Source organism: Mizuhopecten yessoensis, unplaced genomic scaffold (assembly GCF_002113885.1).
Source record: "Mizuhopecten yessoensis strain PY_sf001 unplaced genomic scaffold, ASM211388v2 scaffold6523, whole genome shotgun sequence".
NCBI lineage: Eukaryota > Metazoa > Mollusca > Bivalvia > Pectinida > Pectinidae > Mizuhopecten > Mizuhopecten yessoensis.
Window position 1 is genome coordinate 172,676 of NW_018406592.1, and position 23,865 is coordinate 196,540.

At 34.3% G+C, this 23,865-nt stretch overlaps 1 protein-coding gene across 6 annotated transcripts in view; it reads right to left on the reverse strand.

Annotated features, from left to right (window-relative positions):
• Positions 1-4,093: 4,093 nt before the first annotated feature.
• LOC110452279 (substance-P receptor-like) overlaps positions 4,094-23,865 on the reverse strand; it is an 83,988-nt gene continuing 64,216 nt past the window's right edge. For 4 of the 6 annotated variants that reach the window (XM_021500689.1, XM_021500688.1, XM_021500687.1 and 1 more), the window contains 3 exons: positions 20,945-21,068; positions 8,373-8,423; positions 4,094-6,968 (listed from right to left, as the gene is read on the reverse strand). In XM_021500689.1, the coding sequence (XP_021356364.1) occupies positions 5,986-6,968; positions 8,373-8,423; positions 20,945-21,068 (1,158 nt within the window). In that variant the 3' untranslated portion in view covers positions 4,094-5,985. Of the gene's footprint in view, positions 6,969-8,372; positions 8,424-10,112; positions 10,146-20,944; positions 21,069-23,865 lie in introns of all 6 variants that reach the window. The other 2 variants (XM_021500691.1, XM_021500693.1) reach the window with 2 other exon arrangements.

Genomic DNA, 23,865 nt, shown 5'->3' on the forward strand with positions numbered 1-23,865 from the left:
ATGAACAATTGCCAGTTGTTGTGAAATTTCTATTTAACTTTTGATCTTATGATATATACTCTTGACGTTTTATTCCCCGTCAGTTCGTATGGTTGTTTTGGTTTCTCCTCGGTTCTTGTTTTTTGTGTCTAACTTTGAGGTCCGATATTGTCAATTCAGTGGTATACTTTGTTACTATAGGATATTAACGCCATGCTATATTCCCTTCTTGCGTCCTGACACTGTGATATGTTATCATTTCGTTGTTTCTTTAGACATGAACCGTAAATGGCGTGGTTAAGTTCTCCTTGTGTTCGGACGCTATGTTTGTCTTTTTGTGTTGACGCTATATTTTTTGTTATTTTGTGTTGACGCTATATTTTTTTTGTTATTTTGTGTTGAAGTTATAAAAAAATTCCTTGTATGTTGACACTATATGTTTTGCCATTTTTTGTTGTGACGTTATATCTGTTTTCCTTGTATGTTGACGCTATTTGTTTTGTCATTTTGTGACAACGCTTCATGTATGATATATTTTGTCTCGGTGTAATAAAGGTGTGATATACATTTGTCGTTCTCCTGACGCTGTCGATTATGTTTTACCCCCGAAACTGTGATATACTGTCATCGTTTGTCAACGGGGTAATACTAAAGTTTGTCATTGTGTGTGTTTACATGAAAGGTTTAGCCTTTTTGTATTTACGCTGTGATATATTACGCTTGCCATTGTGTATTTGTTGACGCTGTGATATATGTTAACGTTTTTACGTTCACCCTGTGCTATATTCAATTTTGTCAACGCCGCAGTGTCGATGAAATGGTATAATATGTAACTATTCGTTGACGCTTTGGTTCATTGTATATGTTGTTATATCTTTAACTCCAACGCAAAAAACAGCTCCACTGCGTCCGTAAGAAAAGCAGCGGCCGCACAACAGCTATTAACTCCCACTAATGCTGTATATTTACCGATATAATGAGCTACATATGTAGATTACCATACAGCAGTGTTTGATGTAATAACGTGAACATGCCGCTATTTTTAATCATGTTGTATGTTTAAACCTGCCCACTCATGATGTTAGAAACATAAATGCGTACATTCAATCACTCTTGAATATAGTTGATAAGAAATTATACACGTAATACGGCATACAAAAATGAACTTATTTCTCCTTTATTGTTGTATTTCAATAACTGCTTGTTTATTGTTGTTTTTTATAATGAAAAACGAGTTACCTTAATGTACACATAGGTATTTTTAACATAAATATTTGTCTATTTGTATGCATTTCTACGAAAAATGAACAAATGTACAATAACATTTAATAGTTTAAATGTCTTCATCAGAATCCTTTTTCAATGTCCTCCAAAGGTCTTCCTTAGATATGTTGTATAAAGGGACCGGTACACAGAAATCGATGTTTGTACCGTAAAACAGCAGTAACAAACGTGTACTGATTGTAGCCACCCTTATGCTTGCATTGCTGAACATTTGTACTTACACAATTCATCTGATCATTTTTGCTTACTTACATAGTTTATCTGATCAGTACTGAACATCTGAGAGACGCAGTAAGCTCCCAGTTAGAGGAGACAAAGAGTGTGTATCTACTCGTCTGCCAAGGTTGTGGCCTAGGGTTCAATAGCCTTTCAATCCATCCCCTCGTAGGACTTTCACCCGACATACTTATTTCAGTTTATGTTACATCGTGTCTACCTGAAGAGACTAACTAATTAAGATCCTTATTATTTAATTACTGTAATTGCATTAAGTTACTTATTCTTTATGATGTTGTAGCTATACCACGTCATATTGTTTTATTTCTGCAAGTGTTTCCTTCGATATTAATTAAATCGATATCTTCAGATATATATATATTTAATTCGTATCACGCAAACCTGTTTTTTTTATTATATATCTGTCAGCAGTTTCATTGACTTACTGAATTAGACGTCATGTAATTGTTTTATTGTGACGTCATACAACGACCACTAGTGGATAGATTTCTCATGAAGATCAATATTTCGTTTTGACAATTTATCATTATTTTTATGTTTTTATTTAAATAAAAGCTTTAATTAAATTACTTAAGCGTTGTGAATTTTGAAGCAACTTGATAAGAATGTGTTCAACCGTTACGAATAGTTTATGATAGCTGCTGCAAACTGCAGCATTGTTTGGTTTTTATCATTTTTTCATTGAGTAATAGGGTAAAAGATACTCGTATGGGAAAACGACTTCTTAGTAAAAGAGAGTTGTTTTACCGTTTGTGCGACTTAATGATACACACCATTTTATATAGCGCCCAATCTAGATTACATAAGCCACTCTAACGCGCTTTACAGTACATAGATATACAATTTATACAATCAACATACACATGAATCGATACAATATTGAGGAGGAGCTGCCTTATCAGGCGCTAACTACTAGTCCTGTGCCACCTGGCTAATATCTCCCCATGTAGGCGTATGCTTGGTTGTATGCTGGAGATGTAATGTGTTAATAATAGATACAAAATAAAGAATGAGCAGACGACACCCGACAAAAGTACACAATCAGTTTAAAGTGTTTTATTAATATCTTTATTTAAACATGAGACAGCGTCTAACACAGTCACATTGCTCACAAGACACGAACATACACACATACATCTGCTAGACACGTCTTTAAATGGCTAGTGACGTTCCACAGATATCAGCACGTTTTAACATCATCAGCAAGACATATTACATACTAGCCTCGCTAATCTGTCTCTACTTCCCTATAACGACGTTTTGAAGGATAAGGGAGAGGGATAACAACATATCAATGGGAAAGCGAAGGATTGATCAATGTGTGGAAGGAGACAACAGAAAACGGACAACCTCTAAAGGTGACAGATAAGATGAGGGACATTTAATCAAGGCGTCACTATACATGAGAGCAACATAACATGTACAGCAACTATTTTGGTGTGACGACATATTATCTTAATCAAACAGTAGTAATAACATGTACTCAGTACTGTAAACTAGTATAATCTTGCAAACTTCACAAAGATTTAAACCTGTAAAATGATTGCCAATATATCGTTATATATAAATCTTTTTCAGATGAGTCAGGATGAATAGCTGAGAGATATGTGAATTCGAGATCCCCTCCCCCCGCAGATTTACACGAGTATATAGTATTTGCGGAATAAGAATGTTTAACCGTAACTAAGGTAAAGGGAACCACGGCATTCGTTATAATCGCGAATAAGAGTTCCGCTCATTTTTGTTTTTACTTTAATCGCTAAAATGCATCACATGAATGGACCTAAACATTTCACAATATTGACAATGGAAATAGTATGATTTAAGTAAGTGGTGCCCTTTACCTTAAGTACTTTACAGTATAAAATTCAAACCCATGAACATCAATTTCATCAACAAACACATGCTAAGTTTAAATTACAGAACACATTACTTCTGTCGTTAGGAACTGAACAAAGTACAAGCTGTTTATATAGAATGTTTGTGTTGTTTAAATAAATACTGACTTGCCTAGAATATTAAATATTTAAATATTGTTATGATAAAATAATGTTGCATATTGATCTTGTTTGACATAACCCGATATAAAGTCGATCACGTGGTAAGGTGACGCTCTTTCTCACATAAAGCTGAGATATACGCGGAGGTTATATTATTATAAAAGTTCAATAAGTTATGCGGGGCAGATGTACAGAACAAGGTAAACATTTGGGGAAAGAACATTCGTTACCTTATCTTCGTTGCAATAAGTAAATTGGTGTTTTGGAAATGCATTGCTAGATTTATGATAAATATTTTAACAAAATGTTTAAAGATAAAATACAGTAAATATTAAATAATGTTATTGACACATTTTAATATAAAAGTGAAATTAAAATAATAAAGAAGAACAAAAAAAAAAAGAAACAACACTCCGAAAAGTTGCAAAAAAAAGAAGGCTTTTTCTTATCAAAACTTCAATAATTTAGCTCTAAGATTGTCTCGAGACATCAGAAGATGTGTGGAGAGATAGAAATTAAACTTGTGATTTCAAAATACATGTTTTCGTCTTTTTGAGAGAAATAAAATAGAATGGTAAGCTTGCTATATCTTGATTGTGTCACAAAAAGATACTATTAACACTTGTATGAACTTATTTAAAAAACATAACAACTTTATAGACATTAAAAAACCAGGTTTATTAATGTACTCGTGTGTTTTATAAACGTAACGTAGCTAGTTGTTTAAAAGTACAGGAATCTGTACATTTTTAATGCACAGTTAACACAGATGTTGATAAAAGATCTTGTCTGGTTAAAAGCTCCAGACGCTACTCTAAGTATGAAAGCTCAAATTAAATCTCCAAATAAAATTAAACTTAAACAATTGCTGATGCCAAATGCACTGTTCTCCAGGGACAATGAGTTGAAATTATTAAAACTGACACCATTGTTCCCGAAATTAACAAAAACAAATGCAATGATTTCTGTAACAACTTGTTCATATTATATTAAAGATATCCTAGCCTAAAACTTGGCAACTTGTACGCGTAAATATCATGTTACAATTATATCGACAAAATATATTAATTATTCTGTCACGAAAACAATAAGTTTATTTCTTCAATCAACCATGTCGTATGATTACAAGTTAAATCGATCCGAAGTGACAATATTCGTTACAACAAAGGGTCAAATAAGGTCAGCGATTTACAAATGATAGGTCGGACCGGACTTTGGCAAAGTATGTACCGATTAGTTCGTGGCAATCCGTGTTTCCTTGATATCTGCTAATGCAACCTGACTGTGAAGTGCAATTTCAAAAAGAGAAAACTAAATGCATCAACACTTTTCTATCAATGATAATTTCAAGATGGCTAAGCGCTGTATGACACCTTTCAAAGGGTAAACTCTGTACATTGATAATATTGTAGTAATCTATGGTAAAAAGTTTTAAATTTCAAAAAAAGCTGAATGAAATTAATATAGGGTGATTTAAGGGAGATAACACTATCAAAATCATAGTACAATTTGTAGTGTATCGTACCCCCCTAACTAACATGTACGGGCAAATGTTTGACGAGAGTGACGTCAAATTGGTCTCGTTGCTGCCATTAAAATAGTCATAACAAGCGGGACTAATAATATAATAAACATGACCAGAATAAAATACAAGCTTTTGTTAATTAATATATTTGATAAAATTGATTGATGTAGTTAACTAAGAATCTTTGGTCTGATTATTATTATATAATTCAATGTAAAACAACATCATATATATTAGTTAGGTTATTTGATTGTCATACGTAGTTGAATTGAGTAGGAAATCATACACTTTTTAAAAACAAAGTATGCATGTGATTAAGAAATGTTTTGTAAGAAAACTTGCATAAGAAAAAAATGATTCTTTTTACATTTCAAAAAAAACGGTTTTATTTAAGGATTACATGCATTAGAAATTATGTTCTTGTATGAATATATCTATTAAATTATAAATCTTTTTACCTTTTATACTATCTAGACGAAGATAGTATTATGGCCAATTCGAGCTACAGTTTTATCAAAAACGAAAGTAAAGTGAGGTAATTGCATGTAAATAAAACAACTGCAGTTGAAATATCTAGCGTTTTGCCCTGTGGAACAGGGATCCGTAATAGTTTTGCTGTACTTAACCTGTTTGCACGCAGGGCTGTATTTGGTCATGTGTTATCTTTCATTTTTGTGACCTGCGCAACTAAAAAGAGCACACATACCAATTCTTAAAACAAAAACAAACAAAAAATGTGAGTAATGGTCGGGTAATTTTTCAGATTTAACTATATACATGATTATTTTCTATCATAAAATCAAAACTTTGTTCGAGACATATATTTTCTGTCATAAAATAAGAACTTTGTTCGAGACATATATTTTCTTTCATAAAATAGGAACTTTGTTCGAGACATTTATTACAACAGCAACACGTATGACAGTATACACACAAATGTACGGCCATCTGAAATAAACATCAGGAAGGACCACTCGATATATTTGGATTTGAGGAGAGCTCTGACAAAGGGAGGTTACTTGGAGGAGACGGAAAAGCTGAGCCATTTGAAAAGCTAGAGCTATGACGTATTACTACGGGAGCCATTGTAACTTCAGCAGGCGAGGTTTTAAGAAGTGGCACAGAGTATATGGCATCCGAACTTTTGGCATACACCCTTTTGTCCTTTTCCTTAAGAGTAGTATTTAAATAAGTTGATGTGTCCCTCTTGCGATTCATATGCCCCTTTGTCCAGGGAAGGAGACACAATTTCTTCTTTTCTGCCGGTGACTTTGTCTCCGTATTGTTATTTAGCGATTTGGAATCGTCTTTAAATTTTTCTGACATCTTATCCTCCAATATATTAATTTCGATATCAGCATCTTGCAATAGATCGCCGAGGTGGGACTTCGAACGAGGCGAGTGTTCTTTATTCTGAATTGAATCACAATCGCTATCATCGGATAGAGAATTACACGTGTTCGAGTTTCCATTCGGATACAATAACTGCCGGCTTTTATTGTTCGATCGTCCATTCGGAAACATCGGCCGATCATCAGTAGAATATCCATCCGAATCTCGTTCGTGTAAGACCTCCAAGCCACCAGACGGACTACTACACATTATTTTAGAACCGTTAGAACCGGCAGTTGACGGACTCGACACGAACACGTCATCATTGTCAGATTTTCGTAATTTTGTATCAAGTTTCATTGAAATGATTTTGCCGTTTTTTACAAGAATTACTGAACCATCTCGTCGTATGACAGAGCTGCCGGACTTTGCTTTGGTTTTACCAGTTAGCTTATGTAGAAGTTTATACGAAGAATCTGTTGATATTTGGCGGGCAATGGGATGTCCTCTCACTGTGTGAGACCCCACCTCATCAGATCTTGAGCCTCGAACGGAACTTATGAAGGTTGAGATTCGCCGCAGTGGGTTTGGGGAGCTTTCGCACACGGTATCTGTAAGTAAGTAAGTCATACAGTAAGATATACATCATAATATCACAATACCCATTATAAACAAGGCTAGCAGGAGGAAGCAGATATACAACAACATTGAGGATCACAACAGCAAACAGTACTGTGATGATCAGGTTCTTAGGCTTTCTTAGTTTTTCCCCCCTTTGAAATAAACGTTTAATTCAACGTTTAATTCAACCATGACCGAAAATTATCAACAACAAATAAAAATACATGTTGAAAGAATTAAAGTATATAATATTTTTTGATTTTGCAATTGACTTAAGATCATACATATATATTTTAAACCGATGCCTATTAAATTATGACAACTTGCTTGTTGTTTAAAAGCAATAAAAAGATGTACAACGATATTTTACTTATAACCTACTCTGTGACCTTAGAACACTGAAACAGTGGTAACATATAATTCGGTGGTCTTCTGTTACTAGTCAAACATAGGATTGTCTTGATTGAGAATTGAATTATAAATTTGATGATGTAGAGATCATACATATAAATACGTTACCTTGATACGTATGATCTTCCTTTAAATGTTATATTTTTATATACATAAATTTATATACATGTACAGAATATTCATATTACTTTAGGATTTGTGCTGACAAGGTAAATACATTCGAGATAAAGCTAAAGTATATTCACCAGCTAATAGTAAAAGGGGAATGCATGCGTATAATTGTTCACATACAGGACGTCAGTAGTAAATATGAAATGGTATATTTTGATATGTCTCAAAATCGAAAGGAATTAAGTAGAAACGCATCAATCGATACCTAGATGAATAGATGGTGAATACATGTTAAGGCGATATAAAGGAATATGTACGAAAGGGGGGATGACGTATATAATTAACGTCTAAACAGTATCACACAAAATATCAATATGCATCAGGGATTTAAGTTTGACACAAAAACATGAAAGTAAAACAATTCTGGCGTTCTAGTTTTATAGAATACTGTAAATTATCTGTATATAATGATTTAAACTATTCTAAATCAATAAACTACATGCAGAAAACCTGACTTGAGACCACATGCGTAAATGTATTAAGATATTACACCATTTCCCTGTAAAATACACGTGCACGTAAAAAATGTTCAGTAAGGAGTGCACTGATTTTGTTTAATCTAGTCGTGCACAGATGAAGAAAACTGGCAATCATTCAATTAATTTTGTCATGACTAGCAATTCCTTTCAATTCATTTCACTAGGAAACCATTCCTTCTGGAATGGGTAAGCTAACAGCAGTGAACGTTTTCATGAAACCATGCAGTGAAACTGACAATACTTTATTATGTAAATCAAGAGAAAAATAACACAATATTATATAACTGTCCCTGACAGGACACAGTTGTCGGTGAGCAGAAGTCAATAAAATACCTTGGTGACGCCACAGTCTTATCGACTGGTGATCTAACATCTCATATTGTTCTGTAGGAAAAATAAACACTTTCATTGACACGTGATACCTATAATAATACGTCTTAAATAATCACAAACCTACTGACCCAGTGTTCTGTTTCTCATATGTAAACCGTTCTTCCGTTAAACATTCTGTTTAAGGTAGAGAGTTATATCACTCTTCAAGGTTTGAAACAATATTTTCCAGCTAAACTTATGTTAAATCTTCTATATTTATACATATTTAATTATGGGTTATATTGAATTGCATTGGTTTTTTGAAAGTGTTAACACTTTTCAAAATTATTTCCAATAATTCATCTATCACATCGGATAGCTCAAAGAATTTTTTTTTCCTGTCTTACAATCAAGAGGTCCGGGATTAAATACCTGTTGCAGTATTGCTAAAGTGAAAATATAGTAGTACATAGTTCTATCGTATATATTCCCTTGCTATTGTGAATTGCTATTCTTAAGTTAGTGTAAAACTCAATTTAGTCGAGGATACAACACAGGACACTCTCTGCCTGGTTAAAGATAAGTGTACAAGGGGGTTGTTGCTGAGCCTACGTTATCGTCCTCATTCTTTACTATAAGTAATATGTCTTCAGTTTACAACGGTTACCACGCTGCCATGTCAACCGCAGAATCAATTTCATAACCATCATAAATAGGAAATTATATTACTTTCAAAATTAAGTCAGCTAATTAACTTTAAGTCGTAATTTTTAAAAGACACAATTTCATCACGCTTTCAAAATATTTAAATCAGGAGATTATAACAGATCATTATATTGCAGATGTTAGTGTGGGACAAAGTAGGACACATCTCTAAAGAGACTATATTTCTAACTCGGACGACTTTAACAGATAGTTGAATAAAAAAAACCTTCACCCGTTCTCTTACAATGGCATGCTCACTTAGAAAAATAACTGGAATCTGTTCGTCAAAGCATACTGAATAATAAACATGCCTATTAAATACCTTATTCAATAACGAATGCAGATTCTGCGTTCAGTTGTATTAGGGTTTTGTTACAACCTTAGTCAAATTTGATTTTTTTCAGTGTCTGTTGGTGGTTGATACCCAATGCAACACTGGTTCTGGAATTGAACGCGTGTTATTGTATGTATGCTGTGACGAACAGACACTTTGTTTAGGGATAACAATGAACATAACACTTCAAAGAAATTACTCACAACCTTCATTCGCCTCTGATTATTCAAATCATTCTCAATTTCTGTTGATATTATTATAAACAAAAACATAATGTAGTCAGTAAAATAACATCAGAAGCCAACACAAAAACAAGGCTGATGGTTTAAACCACTCAGGGATAGACGACGTTGGTGTTATCTTTATCCTAACATTGTTGAAATTTGTTCTTGATATTACTAGATATCTGTACATGCTCACACAATCAACATGTAAATAACACAAGACATTCTATCTTTTGTGATTCATGGTTCATACATAACAAACAAACACGACGTTCAAATAGTGAGTATACATAGTATATAATAGGTTTATATTATATTTTACTATATATATATTCCGCTAGCACTGGGGAGAACAATTCTGTTTAGGGTTTAGTGTATAACGAAGCTATGACTCCGTTATAAGCATTAGAAAGGGAGGAGGGAGAACAAGTGTGGTTTTATTAGACAATGGGAGATCACTCCCACAATTTTTCCACACTCTTCCAAAGATATACATACAGTAGATCATTGCAGGAATTCCCACACCATTACCTTCAAATAAACGACCACATACGTATCAGTATCAGGAACATGGCATTTATGTGACGGTATCTACAGTTTAAGTGTGCCGATGTTATAAATAAATAACTTGTCCCCATTGATTCCAATAAAATATCGGCAGATGATGTTATTGATGCTAAGGAGCTCCGCCCCACTGCTAAAAACTTAAACCATGAATTGTCCTGGCATAAAATAGTTTTAAGTCATTTCTGAAAAGAAACGTACCTCGCGGTAGTTGAATGTTCTCGCTTTAACAAACTGAGCTACCTTATCAGAGCTGTTTCTCTACATACAGGCCAACTAAAACTATACCAAACGAAATCAAGAGGAGGTTATTGTAGGTTTGAAAAAAATACAGGGGTCTGCATTCAGTGGGACAGGATCCTTAATTAAAATTCATATCCTCTTTTTTATTACTTTAATTTTTCCTACGCTTCGCAACTGTCTAAAACAATTAAACTATTTTTTTCAATTAGGACTTTTAAGATTAGTCTTAACATGTTTGAAACGAATACTAGAATGCATGAATTGAAAGCATGTAAAATTCTGATTTATATGTAATAAAATGTCAGAGAGATGTTTCTTATGCAAATCACTTGTGTGCTATGCTGAAAAATCCCGGATGTAAATTGTATTAAAATCGGGTGACAACGGTGTCAAATAATGATAATTGATAAACGTGTGAACTTAGCTCCATACTCATGTATATTCATGCTTTCAACGTATATTAATTCATCATAAAATATGTCTAATTGTTCCTTAATTCAGGCGTCATTCAAATATGACGCAAAAGTCTGAAAATAAGTAGATATCGTTACAAACATTTATGCAGTGATTACATTTGTAAACATGATAAGGAAGTCTTTGAGTGCAGTTCTTGCGTCATCTCAGACAAATCATCAATGTACAAATTAATGATAATGTATTTCACTGAGGGAACGGGCAAATAGGATGGTCCCTGGTGCGTGACCTGATAAACACGAGTGCCGATAAACAACCATCCAGAACCTTTCCAAAAACGAGTTGTACGCGGGATTCACTACAGACATGGATGTTGCGAACCATCAATATTCTTTTCCAAAAACTTCGCCGATAAGCCTCGTGCTAAACAATTACAATAGAACCGCTAACCCTATGTCTACGTGCATATAACATATAAATACCAGGAGATGTCTCGGTGTAGAATATGCTTTATTGAGAAAGCTCGTTGGTTCTCTTGCACTGTCAGCTTTAAGCCCAAGGATTGAGTTGTTACTTAGCTGCCTCTGCCGAGCTGCTCTAAGAGACACATGTGTGTGTTGTCTGTTAACCTGCCTTACGTAACGGCAACATGGCCTCTATAATTATGATTTTCATATCATCAATAGCATTACTGGAACCTGATTTACCAAGGAGGTGTCAGAAAGTGATAAGCTAGCTTTTTTCTTGTATCGAAAACAGATTTATTGGATCGTTTTCCTCGTAATTATATCAAGTGAACTACGTCATTGATAAATGAATGCTTGATTCTTCTACTGTTTTCTAGTGTTTACTAGACTTGAATTTTGTTTACAACTTTCATATTTGCTGCCTGCGTTATTTTGCAATTAACGTCTAATTATTTATGAACGAAAACATGTTTGCGTTACACAATAAATCAGTAATAATTTAATAAATTGTGATTTAACGAAACATACGTAAACCACAAAGGAGCACACCAGGAAAAAATCAAATGTAAATATAACAATCTGAATGACCTATCTCCAAAGGTTTAACGGAGATAAACACATATAGGGATGCATGCAAACAACAATAAACAACTAAATTCAAATTCCACATATCAAAGGCTGCCGATAATACAGAAAATACATTTACAAAACAACACCAAACAATAACTTTACAAAACCATAAAACAGTGAACTGTACATTGTACGTGTTCGCTAAGTATACCACAAATTTATTCTGTATTCCGAGAATATCATTTAATACTCAGTTGTAACTGCTGATAATAACATAAAATAAAGGGCGTATACAAAGTGTGTTATTGTTATGTTTACTGACAGTGAAAACTGTGCTACAATGATAGTGTTCAAGTGAACAGTTAACGTCTAAATCTATCTGATCACATGACAGACGCTACACTTTGTCGTGAATCAGTCGTACAGTTGATGTGTAAGGTGACAAATACTGACTAGAGAAATACATTCAAATAAACACCATACGATGCAAAACTTGATTAATCAGTAACTATTTCAAACAAATCTAGGAATAAGTTATATCAAAACTACACATTCATTTCCTATTTTTATCTAGGGATTTCCCTGGTGAAATTAATAACAAGCAACAGGATAGTTTTCTTAATAAGGAGTGGATCGCTACATAGCAAACATTGCCATATTATTTCTTTCTCATTTTTCTAAAGATGTTGGGGAGCAAGAGTGAAATTCCGTATCAACTCATTATTTACAAGTTTTATATTTTCGTACCGTTACTTTAATTAGATTTTTTGGATTTCACATCTTGAAGTCTGATGGTTGCCTCTTGAGTGCTGCATAAAAATAATTTCTATTGATCAAAACAAAATTAACGTATGTTAAATATTGGTAATTGTTTTTTCTAAAATCTATTCTCAATAGTGTGTGAATTGCAACCAGTTGGTGTATGGCTATAAATCAAAACTCACCTAAAGTGCCAATATCTTTGGCATAGTTTTGGTAAATTAGAAATCTTAAGTGTTTGAAGAAGCACTCGAGAGGCAACAAGATCATATTGTGGAAGCAAATTTCGAAAGCACTTATGACTTACCATTGGGGATCTGAAAAGTGACCAGATAACTTCTGTTACATCATAGCGATAAGACAATAAGACGGTTATGGGGAATTCCAATCTCTCTCCAGGGTAATGCAAGTGAGGGAGTGCCTACTATCTTGTATTATCGTGATCTCCACCACAACAAACACTTGCTCTATGTCACCTTGCAATACTAAACCTTGATCGAGCTCGGTTAAATACCATGAAGATAAGATAGCCACTGCGAGGGGAACGCCATGGTAACAATAGAGTCAGCATGACTATAGAATTGTTAACTTAACAAGTTCCCAATAATCTCTTTTGATTTAAATATTAAAGTATATGTTCATTAACTCATTTACCTATAACGACACATTTGAACTCATCCAATTCAAAGGTTGGACTAGTTCATTATGAAATTTTAGAGGTGAATGAGTTAAAACACTTTATTCTTTTGTATGTTTCTAGTCTTAATATGATCGTGTTTAATCACGAACAAGACTTTGGTGCTAAATTATATAAAATATACATTAAAAATTGTTTGAATAATTAATTGGTCGAGCTAATCAAGAATAAATGACCGATGAGGCTCTGGATAAACATATTCAACCTGATTTCGATCGAGGCATAGTGCGACATAGTGTCATACATCAAACCCATGTGTATGTCGTCAATAGGGTGTTCATGCAGATCGAAACGCCTACTGCAATCTTTAGTGCGCATCACAAAGAAAACGTTCGTACCAAGGACTGTTTGACAAAGTTCTATTATAAGTGACACATTGTTGTCGCTTTTGTGCCGATGCGCCGTTGCGAACTCTCACTTGTATCGTTCCCATCGGCCCTGAGAGAGGACAAATAAATACCCAAACATGTCAACAATAAAATATCGTTTCCATATTAACATTTATACTCAATGTTATATAGTCAACTATTATGCTAATACTACTGGCTAGCTAAACATGTCGGAATAAATAAAAAAAAATGTGAAAATCAGGATTCAAAACATCAGCTACTTGCAACAATATGTTGGGCACTTTAGAATGTATAAAAAGCGTCATTTTCTGAATAAATAAAACATTTTGATACGTATGTTGTCATTAACAGATTTTTAGAGTGACAACAAACACTTAATTTTGATATGTACAAACATATATACAAAATGAGAAGGGTGACGACATTAAACGAGCAAACAGAACAATAATATACATATATTTACCAAGATCAATAAGAGGGGAAACAAACATGGGGAAATGACAAAATACAGAGGAAGACATCATTGACGTATAATTGTAATCAGTTGTCTGTTTAGATTTAAGAGCTGATTCAGGAAGCCAATAACAGATATAAGGAAAGCAAGTACACTACTAATATTTTCAGCATTTGTACAACTTTATAAAGATAAAAAATATATAATTTTGAAATATATATTTCCGGATTCAAAGCGGTTGCCATTCTTATGTGTGCAAAGAAAACGGCTTACATGTCATTATCCTAATAAAAATAAATAAACATCTTTAACAAAGATAAATATACTTTACATACCGTTCTGTCGATGAAATATTACAACCCTTAACTCCAATATTATACATCATATATGTCAATTAACGTAATGGTGTTTAAATGCCAAGCAATCCGTTTAACATATTTCGGCCATATAAAACATATTTTGTAATTGCCGAACCTGAAAAATCTATTTTGCTGATGTAGAAAAAAGTTAATAGAACAAATTGCGATTATATATCTCATCAATACGTGGTCGATTTACTAATATATAAATGGTGTAAATGTTGGCAGAAATGGTACAATATGTGTTTTACAGTATAATTAGCAAAGTGAATATGTCTGGGTGGTAGAGGTTATGTAATGGGTAATTTACACAGTAATTGGTTTATGTTACATATTGGCCGATAGCTTTTCCTTTAAAATGTCATCTCTGTGCCTGTTATCATTTTTGATAACACTTTTTTTCGTTTTTTCAACGATAAAAATTTAATAAACATGAGCTTTATTTCGCGTGATATTTCACTCAAATACAAGCGGTATTCATTGAGAGAAAACCTCAGTTTAGATATGTCCTTAAAGCAAACCACGAAGTACCGGTTCTGTAAATTGAACAGCCTTGTTTTTCGCTAATAAAGCTAGAGGAAACAAAATCCATTCCAACAAAGATAAACTACCTAATAAATTCAGATAAGAATTCCATACACAACACATTAAAAAGTATCGTAGAAGATATACTATGTACACGGGATATCGATAACAAGATAACAATGTAACACAAATCATAAAGGAACAAACATTTCTGTATGGTTCTAACATAAGCCTAAAATGTATCAAACTACTTTAAAAGAAGGTTCTAACTAATGTAAATATATCAGAGAAACCCATGCCGTCGGGTGCTTCATTCGGCGACGTTTCTGTAGCATAGAAAGGACGTCACTGATCAGTAAGCTTTCCTCATACCGTTTCTGTTCATTCTCCTTTAACAGATGGGAGATACATGTGACTGTCTCCTCGCCAGACGTAAAAGAGAAAAAGATATATACAATGTACCAAAGTTGCAACCCGCTAAAGCAAAGTCAAACACAGAGCCGATGGGATTAAAAGGACTCAACACAAAGGGTGAGACAACAACCAAAAAGACTCTAAATCAGGAAATGTGGAGAAAGGCAACCATCCCTGAATCACACCTGGCATATGCCAATACGTCTCTTTTCAAATCCAGGAAAGTCACGAACGATCTAAGACATGTTGACCAAATCTGTAACTATGGGTCGTGTACGCTCACATGGTTTACATACATGACAAACCGAATATCTTTACGATCAATATTTTCCACCTGTTATTCAAAATTATAGAGGCATTATATAGGTATATATATAGGTATATATATACCACGTATGATATCTGATTTTACGACTTTACTAACGATAAGCTGGAGACGGACATTGTGTGTGAAACGTTCTTAATGTGACAACAAAAGTAAAAGAGGAGAACAACAGAAACGGTGAAGAGGTGAGAGAATTACATGTTTATTAATCAGCTAACGTCCAACCATTCCTACGGAAACTACAAACGGTTGCTAGGTTACCATTATCCATCCATCCTGTTTGTCTCATAGACGCTATTAGAAGCTGCCGAGTACTTCCGAGTAGTTATAATGACAGCACCCAGAGGACCTATTATGACGAGACAAGAGGTTCAGAACGCTTTGTAATTATTTTGGCATTTGGACGATAACTTTGAAAATTACAGAAACTCGTACATACATTTATATTTCTACTGCAAAATTTTGTACAAAAATTAATCCGACACTTTCATAGATAATGGTGTAAAAACGCTGCTAAATGGCGCATTCATAAAGATAGAAACCATTAATTTGTAATAAAGAAATCAATTAAAATCCCAAATACTTTTCAAAAACTGTGTAGGGAACAAAATTCTTTCAGGATTGGGCATAGGAAATAGTTGTATGGCTACCAAACGACGCAGGAAATAGGACCCTGGAACTCTTCATGCCGTCATCAAACAAAGCTTCGTAATAAATTGAAAGCCATTTGCGGATTCCCAAGCCTAATTTTGTCATTGGTATTCATATAACCGTTTCGCGTCACATCCATGTATAGCGGTCTTCAAGTTAGTGGACCGACACACTATTTAGGACAGCGTCTAGTGCATTAACAAATCTGTCACGTGACTTTAAATCCCAGTTCCGGTGGGAGGATGGATCGCCTTTCCCATCTCATCTAATACAATCCGGCGCTGATTTTGCTGCAGGTGCCATTAGCGACTGTTTCAATACGGGCTTGCGTGACTCAGGCCGAGCACGCCCAAATTATGAACTGGTGTAAGCATAAGAAATACAATGCACTGTTGTTAAGTGATGACAAACACAATAAAAACGCCATTAATGTCTAATTACCTGTAAACGTTATAAGAAAAGGAGACGTTCCAAATGTAAACATTTCATATTACAGGTAAACGTTGTAAGAAAAGGAGACGTTCCGAATGTAAACAAGGTAATGTGAAACACTACCTTGATGAAAGTGTCAATTATCATATTCATAGATTTCGTTAGGTTAGTTTGAGTCTCACTTATTGAATGCGTGCATACAATGAAATATTCTGAACCGAAATGGAATGCGTGTTTGGTTGATAACCATTACTGTTGTTGATAATTAGCAGAATAAACATCTCGGTGAATTTCCTGACATCCCGTTGAGGATCAATTGTTATTAGTTCCATTGTGTCAATTTGGCGTCGACCTTCGCGTGCTTCTCTGAATCCAGACACCTTAAAGGGTATACCCATCAATACCGTGGTGTTTCCATGGGTGACAATTATTTTTCAATACAACTCTAACACCACGTATATGAACAAATCACGCACTGTTACTGGACAGTGAAAGGTCGTTTTCATTTCGGAAGCGTTTCAATCATTTTATGTCTTTTCCAATCTTTTTTAATATTCCTACATAAAGAGATAGTAACTGGAATAATACTATCATTGTATACGCAATATAAATTTATATATATTCTTGTCAAATGTATATATAACCAATTAAGTAAGCACGATCGTGATCTCAATTGCTACATTATAGCTTCACAGAACTCCATTTGTAGAAGCGATTAGAAGCACCTGCAGGAGTTAGTTGAACAAATGATAAAATCGCATTTAGAAATAACACATATATTTATAGGTAATTTGTTTACTATTGTTTTGTGACGATCATTCGAAAACAAAATTTGTAAATAACATTTCGACCCTCCCACACAAAACATGGTATCTGGTTGGTCTCACCTAACTACGTTCGAAGGTAAACACAGTCTTCCCTAATCAATTGACATGGCCAAGTCACATTTACCTGTACAATTATATAAGAACTACATTGTTCTGTTAAAGGTATACACCTTCTATGGATTAGCAAAGTTTACCGAGCACAACGTGATGGCCTCTGGTACACATCGGGATGCTGACGCCATCTTGTTCTTTATTTGTGTTTTCTGGCCAGCTGCAGAGGAGGGGGTATAAGTTTTGTTCCTATAACATGTTGAATGGCATGGCGCCAAATACGGTATTCCTATATCAGGCAAGCATATTGCACAAAACCCTTGTTTCTACGTAAAGCAAACCTTGCCTCGACTAAGGCCACTGTAGGTGTCAAGGAGTCAAAATAATTTAATGTCTTTAAAAAGCCGACTGCACTTCGCCAAAAGACACTATAGATGACATATCTCAGTCTGTATTTTAGTATTTTGTTTTATAATCATTAACGTACCAATAAATTTGGCATATGAAATATATATATCCAATGCAAAGTATACACAAACGTATGTTAAGAGTGATGTAGCACATTTTCTCTTTCACATTATCAATTTGCTTGTAATGATTTTTATTCTATTTTTTAATACAACATCGCTTATCACAACAAACTCAAACATCTACATATAGTCGAACATCGCATATTGGCACTGTGATACGAATTATGTATCGGAATAATCAACAAAGTGGTATATTGAAAGCAACCGATAAATGAATAAAATAAATATGAAAAGCTAAATAAAGTTGAATAATGTTGAATGTGTGCAGTGCATGGTGCTGGAACGACATACGTCACAGAAGCTGAGGTCAAAAAGTCCTCAGTACTCGCAACAGGGTTGTGGATGACATTTCCAAGCGAGGGACCCTTCCTGAGGACACATCGGAAATAAAACACACACCGAAACACGAAGCTGGTTACGAAGGGAAAATAATACACCATATGTGTGTGTGCACATCGACAAATGACATCAAAAAGAAATTTTGTCTGCACCAGAAATGTTTGTGATAACATATTATTCTTAAAGAACGAACAAATTGTCTTTATTTATTCTTTTAATTTATTCTTAAAATGTTGGCAAAATGTACTGTATATCCTTCAAATGTCGTTAGGTTTGGTAATTTGTTAAGAGGATCGACCGCAACTCAAAGTGCACCGCGAAAACAGGTTGATGGATATCTCAAGACGTTAATTAAAGCAGCCACGAGAACTACATATTCACTTATATTACTTTAATGACAATATGACCTATATAACAATGTATCATGCTTGTGAACAAGCATTTTATTTTTGTTCATTCATTAACAAAGGATTACTCAGTAATATTGAAGTACCGAAGTTAGATAACATTAAAAATAAGTTACTGTACAAATCCTTGCATAAGTGCAATCCTATATCAGCGTATCTAACATTTTTGATATTGCGGTTTCCAACGTTTAGGAATGTACCTTTACTTTACTAGAAGTGCTCAATAATGTGCTGTATTTGTGGAGTTACCATGGAAATTGTAAACATTCTACTACCGAACAAAATGGCACTGATTATATCACGTTTTAAATATTTATGTTCAGATAAAATTCAAGAAAAAAATTATCGTGATTTCTGGAGCAGACGGCTAAGAAAATGGATGAAGTTGTCAACGAAGGTAAAAGTAAAACAGTGACGAGAGAAATGTCAATACCCTATATTGGACCCTCAAACATGACGTGCCTTGTCTGCAAAATCAAAACACAGCGTTCTGGGGTTACCATGGAGATACATATCTAAACAGTTCATCCCTCAACTCGAAAGTTGAAATAATAATTCAAACTAAAATTCACTCTGTTTAAATTCAAATTTCTTAACGCGCATATGTTCTAGTTATGTCGGCATACTATTGATGACGTCATGAAGAAAGAATTTCCTTATAAAAGAATGAACAATGGATGTTTTGCGGAAAATGAATAACTATTTAACCAAATACACAGAAGGAAATTTGTCATTCGAAATGATATTAATAGTATATTTTGATAACGCTACTGTTTTAAACGAGCATAATTAATTTACTGTCTTTGTAATTTCGGGATGCGTGACACCCAAATATGTCAAAATCAAAAACCTTATTCAAATCGTTAGGACGGAATGACAAGTCCTTATTACAATAAAAATATACCTTTAGATGTTCTTGTTTTATTCAGATATACCAACACAACGTTTCTCTGTAAAACCACTGATGACGTTTAACACAAAAACTGGGATTTCCTTTACGGCTGGTCTGTGTAACGCCTCAGAAAGGTCACTTGTCTAGTGAATGAAATACTCCAACAACATTGTGGTTTTGTATGAATGAATTACAATATTATTATACCAACAATGGAACAACGCCAGATCTATCGCGTTGTAGGGAACGGGTAATGCACATGCGTGTATGATAGACCGCAGTGTGGTGTATCGCAGGAGTCCCATATAAAAATCACAACAAAATGCACTTGCTTTTGTAAGAAAGAAAAAATGCTTTAAATTATTCTTATGCAACGTCATCATTCGCGAAAATATTGTTTAATAACAAAAAAGTAATTGTATGATACAGAAGAGGTTTTAAAATAAGTATATGATAGAGGAAAATATAACAAAATAGAACCAAATATATATAAAATAAAAGTTTGGATACCATCACATAATTATATTGAACTTAGTATAATGTAATTTACCCTACAAATACCGACACTCCATCGCATCGCATCAAATACATGAACTAAAAATATCGGAAGCAGGAAGCAGGAATATGTAAAATTATATATTATTAGTCCTAAAGTACAGGTATCATTTAAGCTCCTCATTACATCAGTTTAACATTACCATTTTTTTCTAAAACATACGTATTTTCTTTAGATTTTAAATACGACAAATGAGCAAACTTCAGAATTGAACAAAAGTTCTATCCGATTGTGTTTCCCAAATTGTGTTGTTAAAATGATTTCTCTCAGAAGTTGCATAAGTTAGTTGAGTTCTGATTTTAGTTTAAATAAAGTAGTTTCTTAAGAAGAAAAAAATACAATTTTGCAGCCATTTAATTACCTCGAAAATCTTAATCGTTCCCCTGTGCTGTTTATTGCATAAACGAAGCTTATGGTTAACAAAGCGTCATTATGCTAACCTGCTCGGTATAATGAGCTGGTCAAGTCAAAAGTTATGTTGCACGAGACATGTAAAATACCTACCATCGCTGACCACATAGGAGGGCTCCTGACAGAGAATCTCCTTGTATCCTTCACGGAACGAGGGGCTACGCCAGGCGTAGATGATGGGGTTACACGCGCTGTTCATGTACCCGAAACAGTAGGCCTGCAGTGATAACAGTTCATTGGGTTATGAGTGGAGCATTTTCTATGATAACGATATGAAAGTATTTTCATGGCATACAGATAAATGTTCATAAAGTTTGCACAATTGATATCATGTTCGTATAATTGTTGGTGGTCTAACCTCAGTCCAGTCTTAAGATTAAAATGCCGGAAACAACTGGCAAATTACAATCTACGACCGTGCAAACCAATAAAGAATGTTGATTTGGAGTTTTAAAACACATTTTTACTGTTCCTGTCATGTTCAACACAAATAACTAATTAGTAATTATATTTCACCTAGAAACCCGAAATATTACTATGAAATCTACCTATTATGTATATGCTATAAAAACTAGGATTTCCAACACTCTTCTTTTCTGATTTCCTAGTATTGCTCTTTAAAATATTTTGAATGACATTTCAAAGTATATGTGTATGTATGTGAGTGACACTGTTGATGTGTATGTATGTGAGTGACATTGTTGATGTGTATGTATGTGGGTGACACTGTTGATGTGTATGTATGTGAGTGACACTGTTGATGTGTATGTATGTGAGTGACACTGTATATGTGTATGTATGTGAGTGACACTGTAGATGTGTATGTATGTGAGTGACACTGTAGATGTGTATGTATGTGAGTGACACTGTAGATGTGTATGTATGTGAGTGACACTGTAGATGTGTATGTATGTGAGTGACACTGTAGATGTGTATGTATGTGAGTGACACTGTAGATGTGTATGTATGTGAGTGACACTGTAGATGTGTATGTATGTGAGTGACACTGTAGATGTGTATGTATGTGAGTGACACTGTAGATGTGTATGTATGTGAGTGACACTGTAGATGTGTATGTATGTGAGTGACACTGTAGATGTGTATGTATGTGAGTGACACTGTAGATGTGTATGTATGTGAGTGACACTGTAGATGTGTATGTATGTGAGTGACACTGTAGATGTGTATGTATGTGAGTGACACTGTAGATGTGTATGTATGTGAGTGACACTGTAGATGTGTATGTATGTGAGTGACACTGTAGATGTGTATGTATGTGAGTGACACTGTAGATGTGTATGTATGTGAGTGACACTGTAGATGTGTATGTATGTGAGTGACACTGTAGATGTGTATGTATGTGAGTGACACTGTAGATGTGTATGTATGTGAGTGACACTGTAGATGTGTATGTATGTGAGTGACACTGTAGATGTGTATGTATGTGAGTGACACTGTAGATGTGTATGTATGTGAGTGACACTGTAGATGTGTATGTATGTGAGTGACACTGTAGATGTGTATGTATGTGAGTGACACTGTAGATGTGTATGTATGTGAGTGACACTGTAGATGTGTATGTATGTGAGTGACACTGTAGATGTGTATGTATGTGAGTGACACTGTAGATGTGTATGTATGTGAGTGACACTGTAGATGTGTATGTATGTGAGTGACACTGTAGATGTGTATGTATGTGAGTGACACTGTAGATGTGTATGTATGTGAGTGACACTGTAGATGTGTATGTATGTGAGTGACACTGTAGATGTGTATGTATGTGAGTGACACTGTAGATGTGTATGTATGTGAGTGACACTGTAGATGTGTATGTATGTGAGTGACACTGTAGATGTGTATGTATGTGAGTGACACTGTAGATGTGTATGTATGTGAGTGACACTGTAGATGTGTATGTATGTGAGTGACACTGTAGATGTGTATGTATGTGAGTGACACTGTAGATGTGTATGTATGTGAGTGACATTGTAGAAGGATTCCACGCATTCCTGTTGGTTATTACATTACACAGATACTATTGTACATGAAGTAAACACTAACCTTATGTATACTTTACAAATATACTCCGATATATGAAGTATATATAAAAAAGGTCTAATTTCTGTTCCCAACTCTGAACAATGGAAAACTTTTTCCTACTACATATTTTTGGTAAACGACGTACCCTTTGGGACATTTTTTTTTTTTTTTTTTACCTCTAGTCATATGAGAAGTGTGTGATATCTGTTCGCATTGATGTTCCCTACGATAAAACACCAACAGAGAAATCCACCTTTGCCTTTTAGGAGAAAGGCACAATAGTCGCCTGACATATGACAATACAATTGGATACAGTAAGGTGATTTAAATAAAATTTTTTGCATCCCATCACTCTGGATGGTTTTTTTTATAATAAAGTTAAGTTTTAAAAATTTCCTTCTGTTGCGAGTCATTAAACTTATAGAATGCGATGTGTTAGGTGATATTTCACAAATTCGCTGTGATTGTGTCATGCAAAAGGCGTTAGTGTTTCCTGCGCAATGAGGAAAAGCGGAAACTGTTATACAATGTAGCTAGTTTCCAGTTATTTTCGGAAATTTTGTTTTTCAGATACTTTAACAACTTCAATGTGGCTTAATGGTGTGTAGGTAGATTTTCTAGCATGTTCAGTATGTTTGCCGTAATCACACTGTCTAGGACTCTGTATATAACTACTACCCCTATATAACGACCACCTATATGTTTCTACCAAACTCTTTATATAACTACTACCCCTATATAACGACCACCTATCTGTATCTACCAAACTCTGTATATAAATACTACCCCTATATTACGACCACCTATCTGTATCTACCAAACTCTGTATATAACTACTACCCCTTTATTACGCCCACCTATCTGTATCTACCAAACTTTGTATATAACTACTACCCCAATATTACGACCACCTATCTGTATCTACCAAACTCTGTATATAACTAGTACCCTTATATTACGACCACCTATCTGTA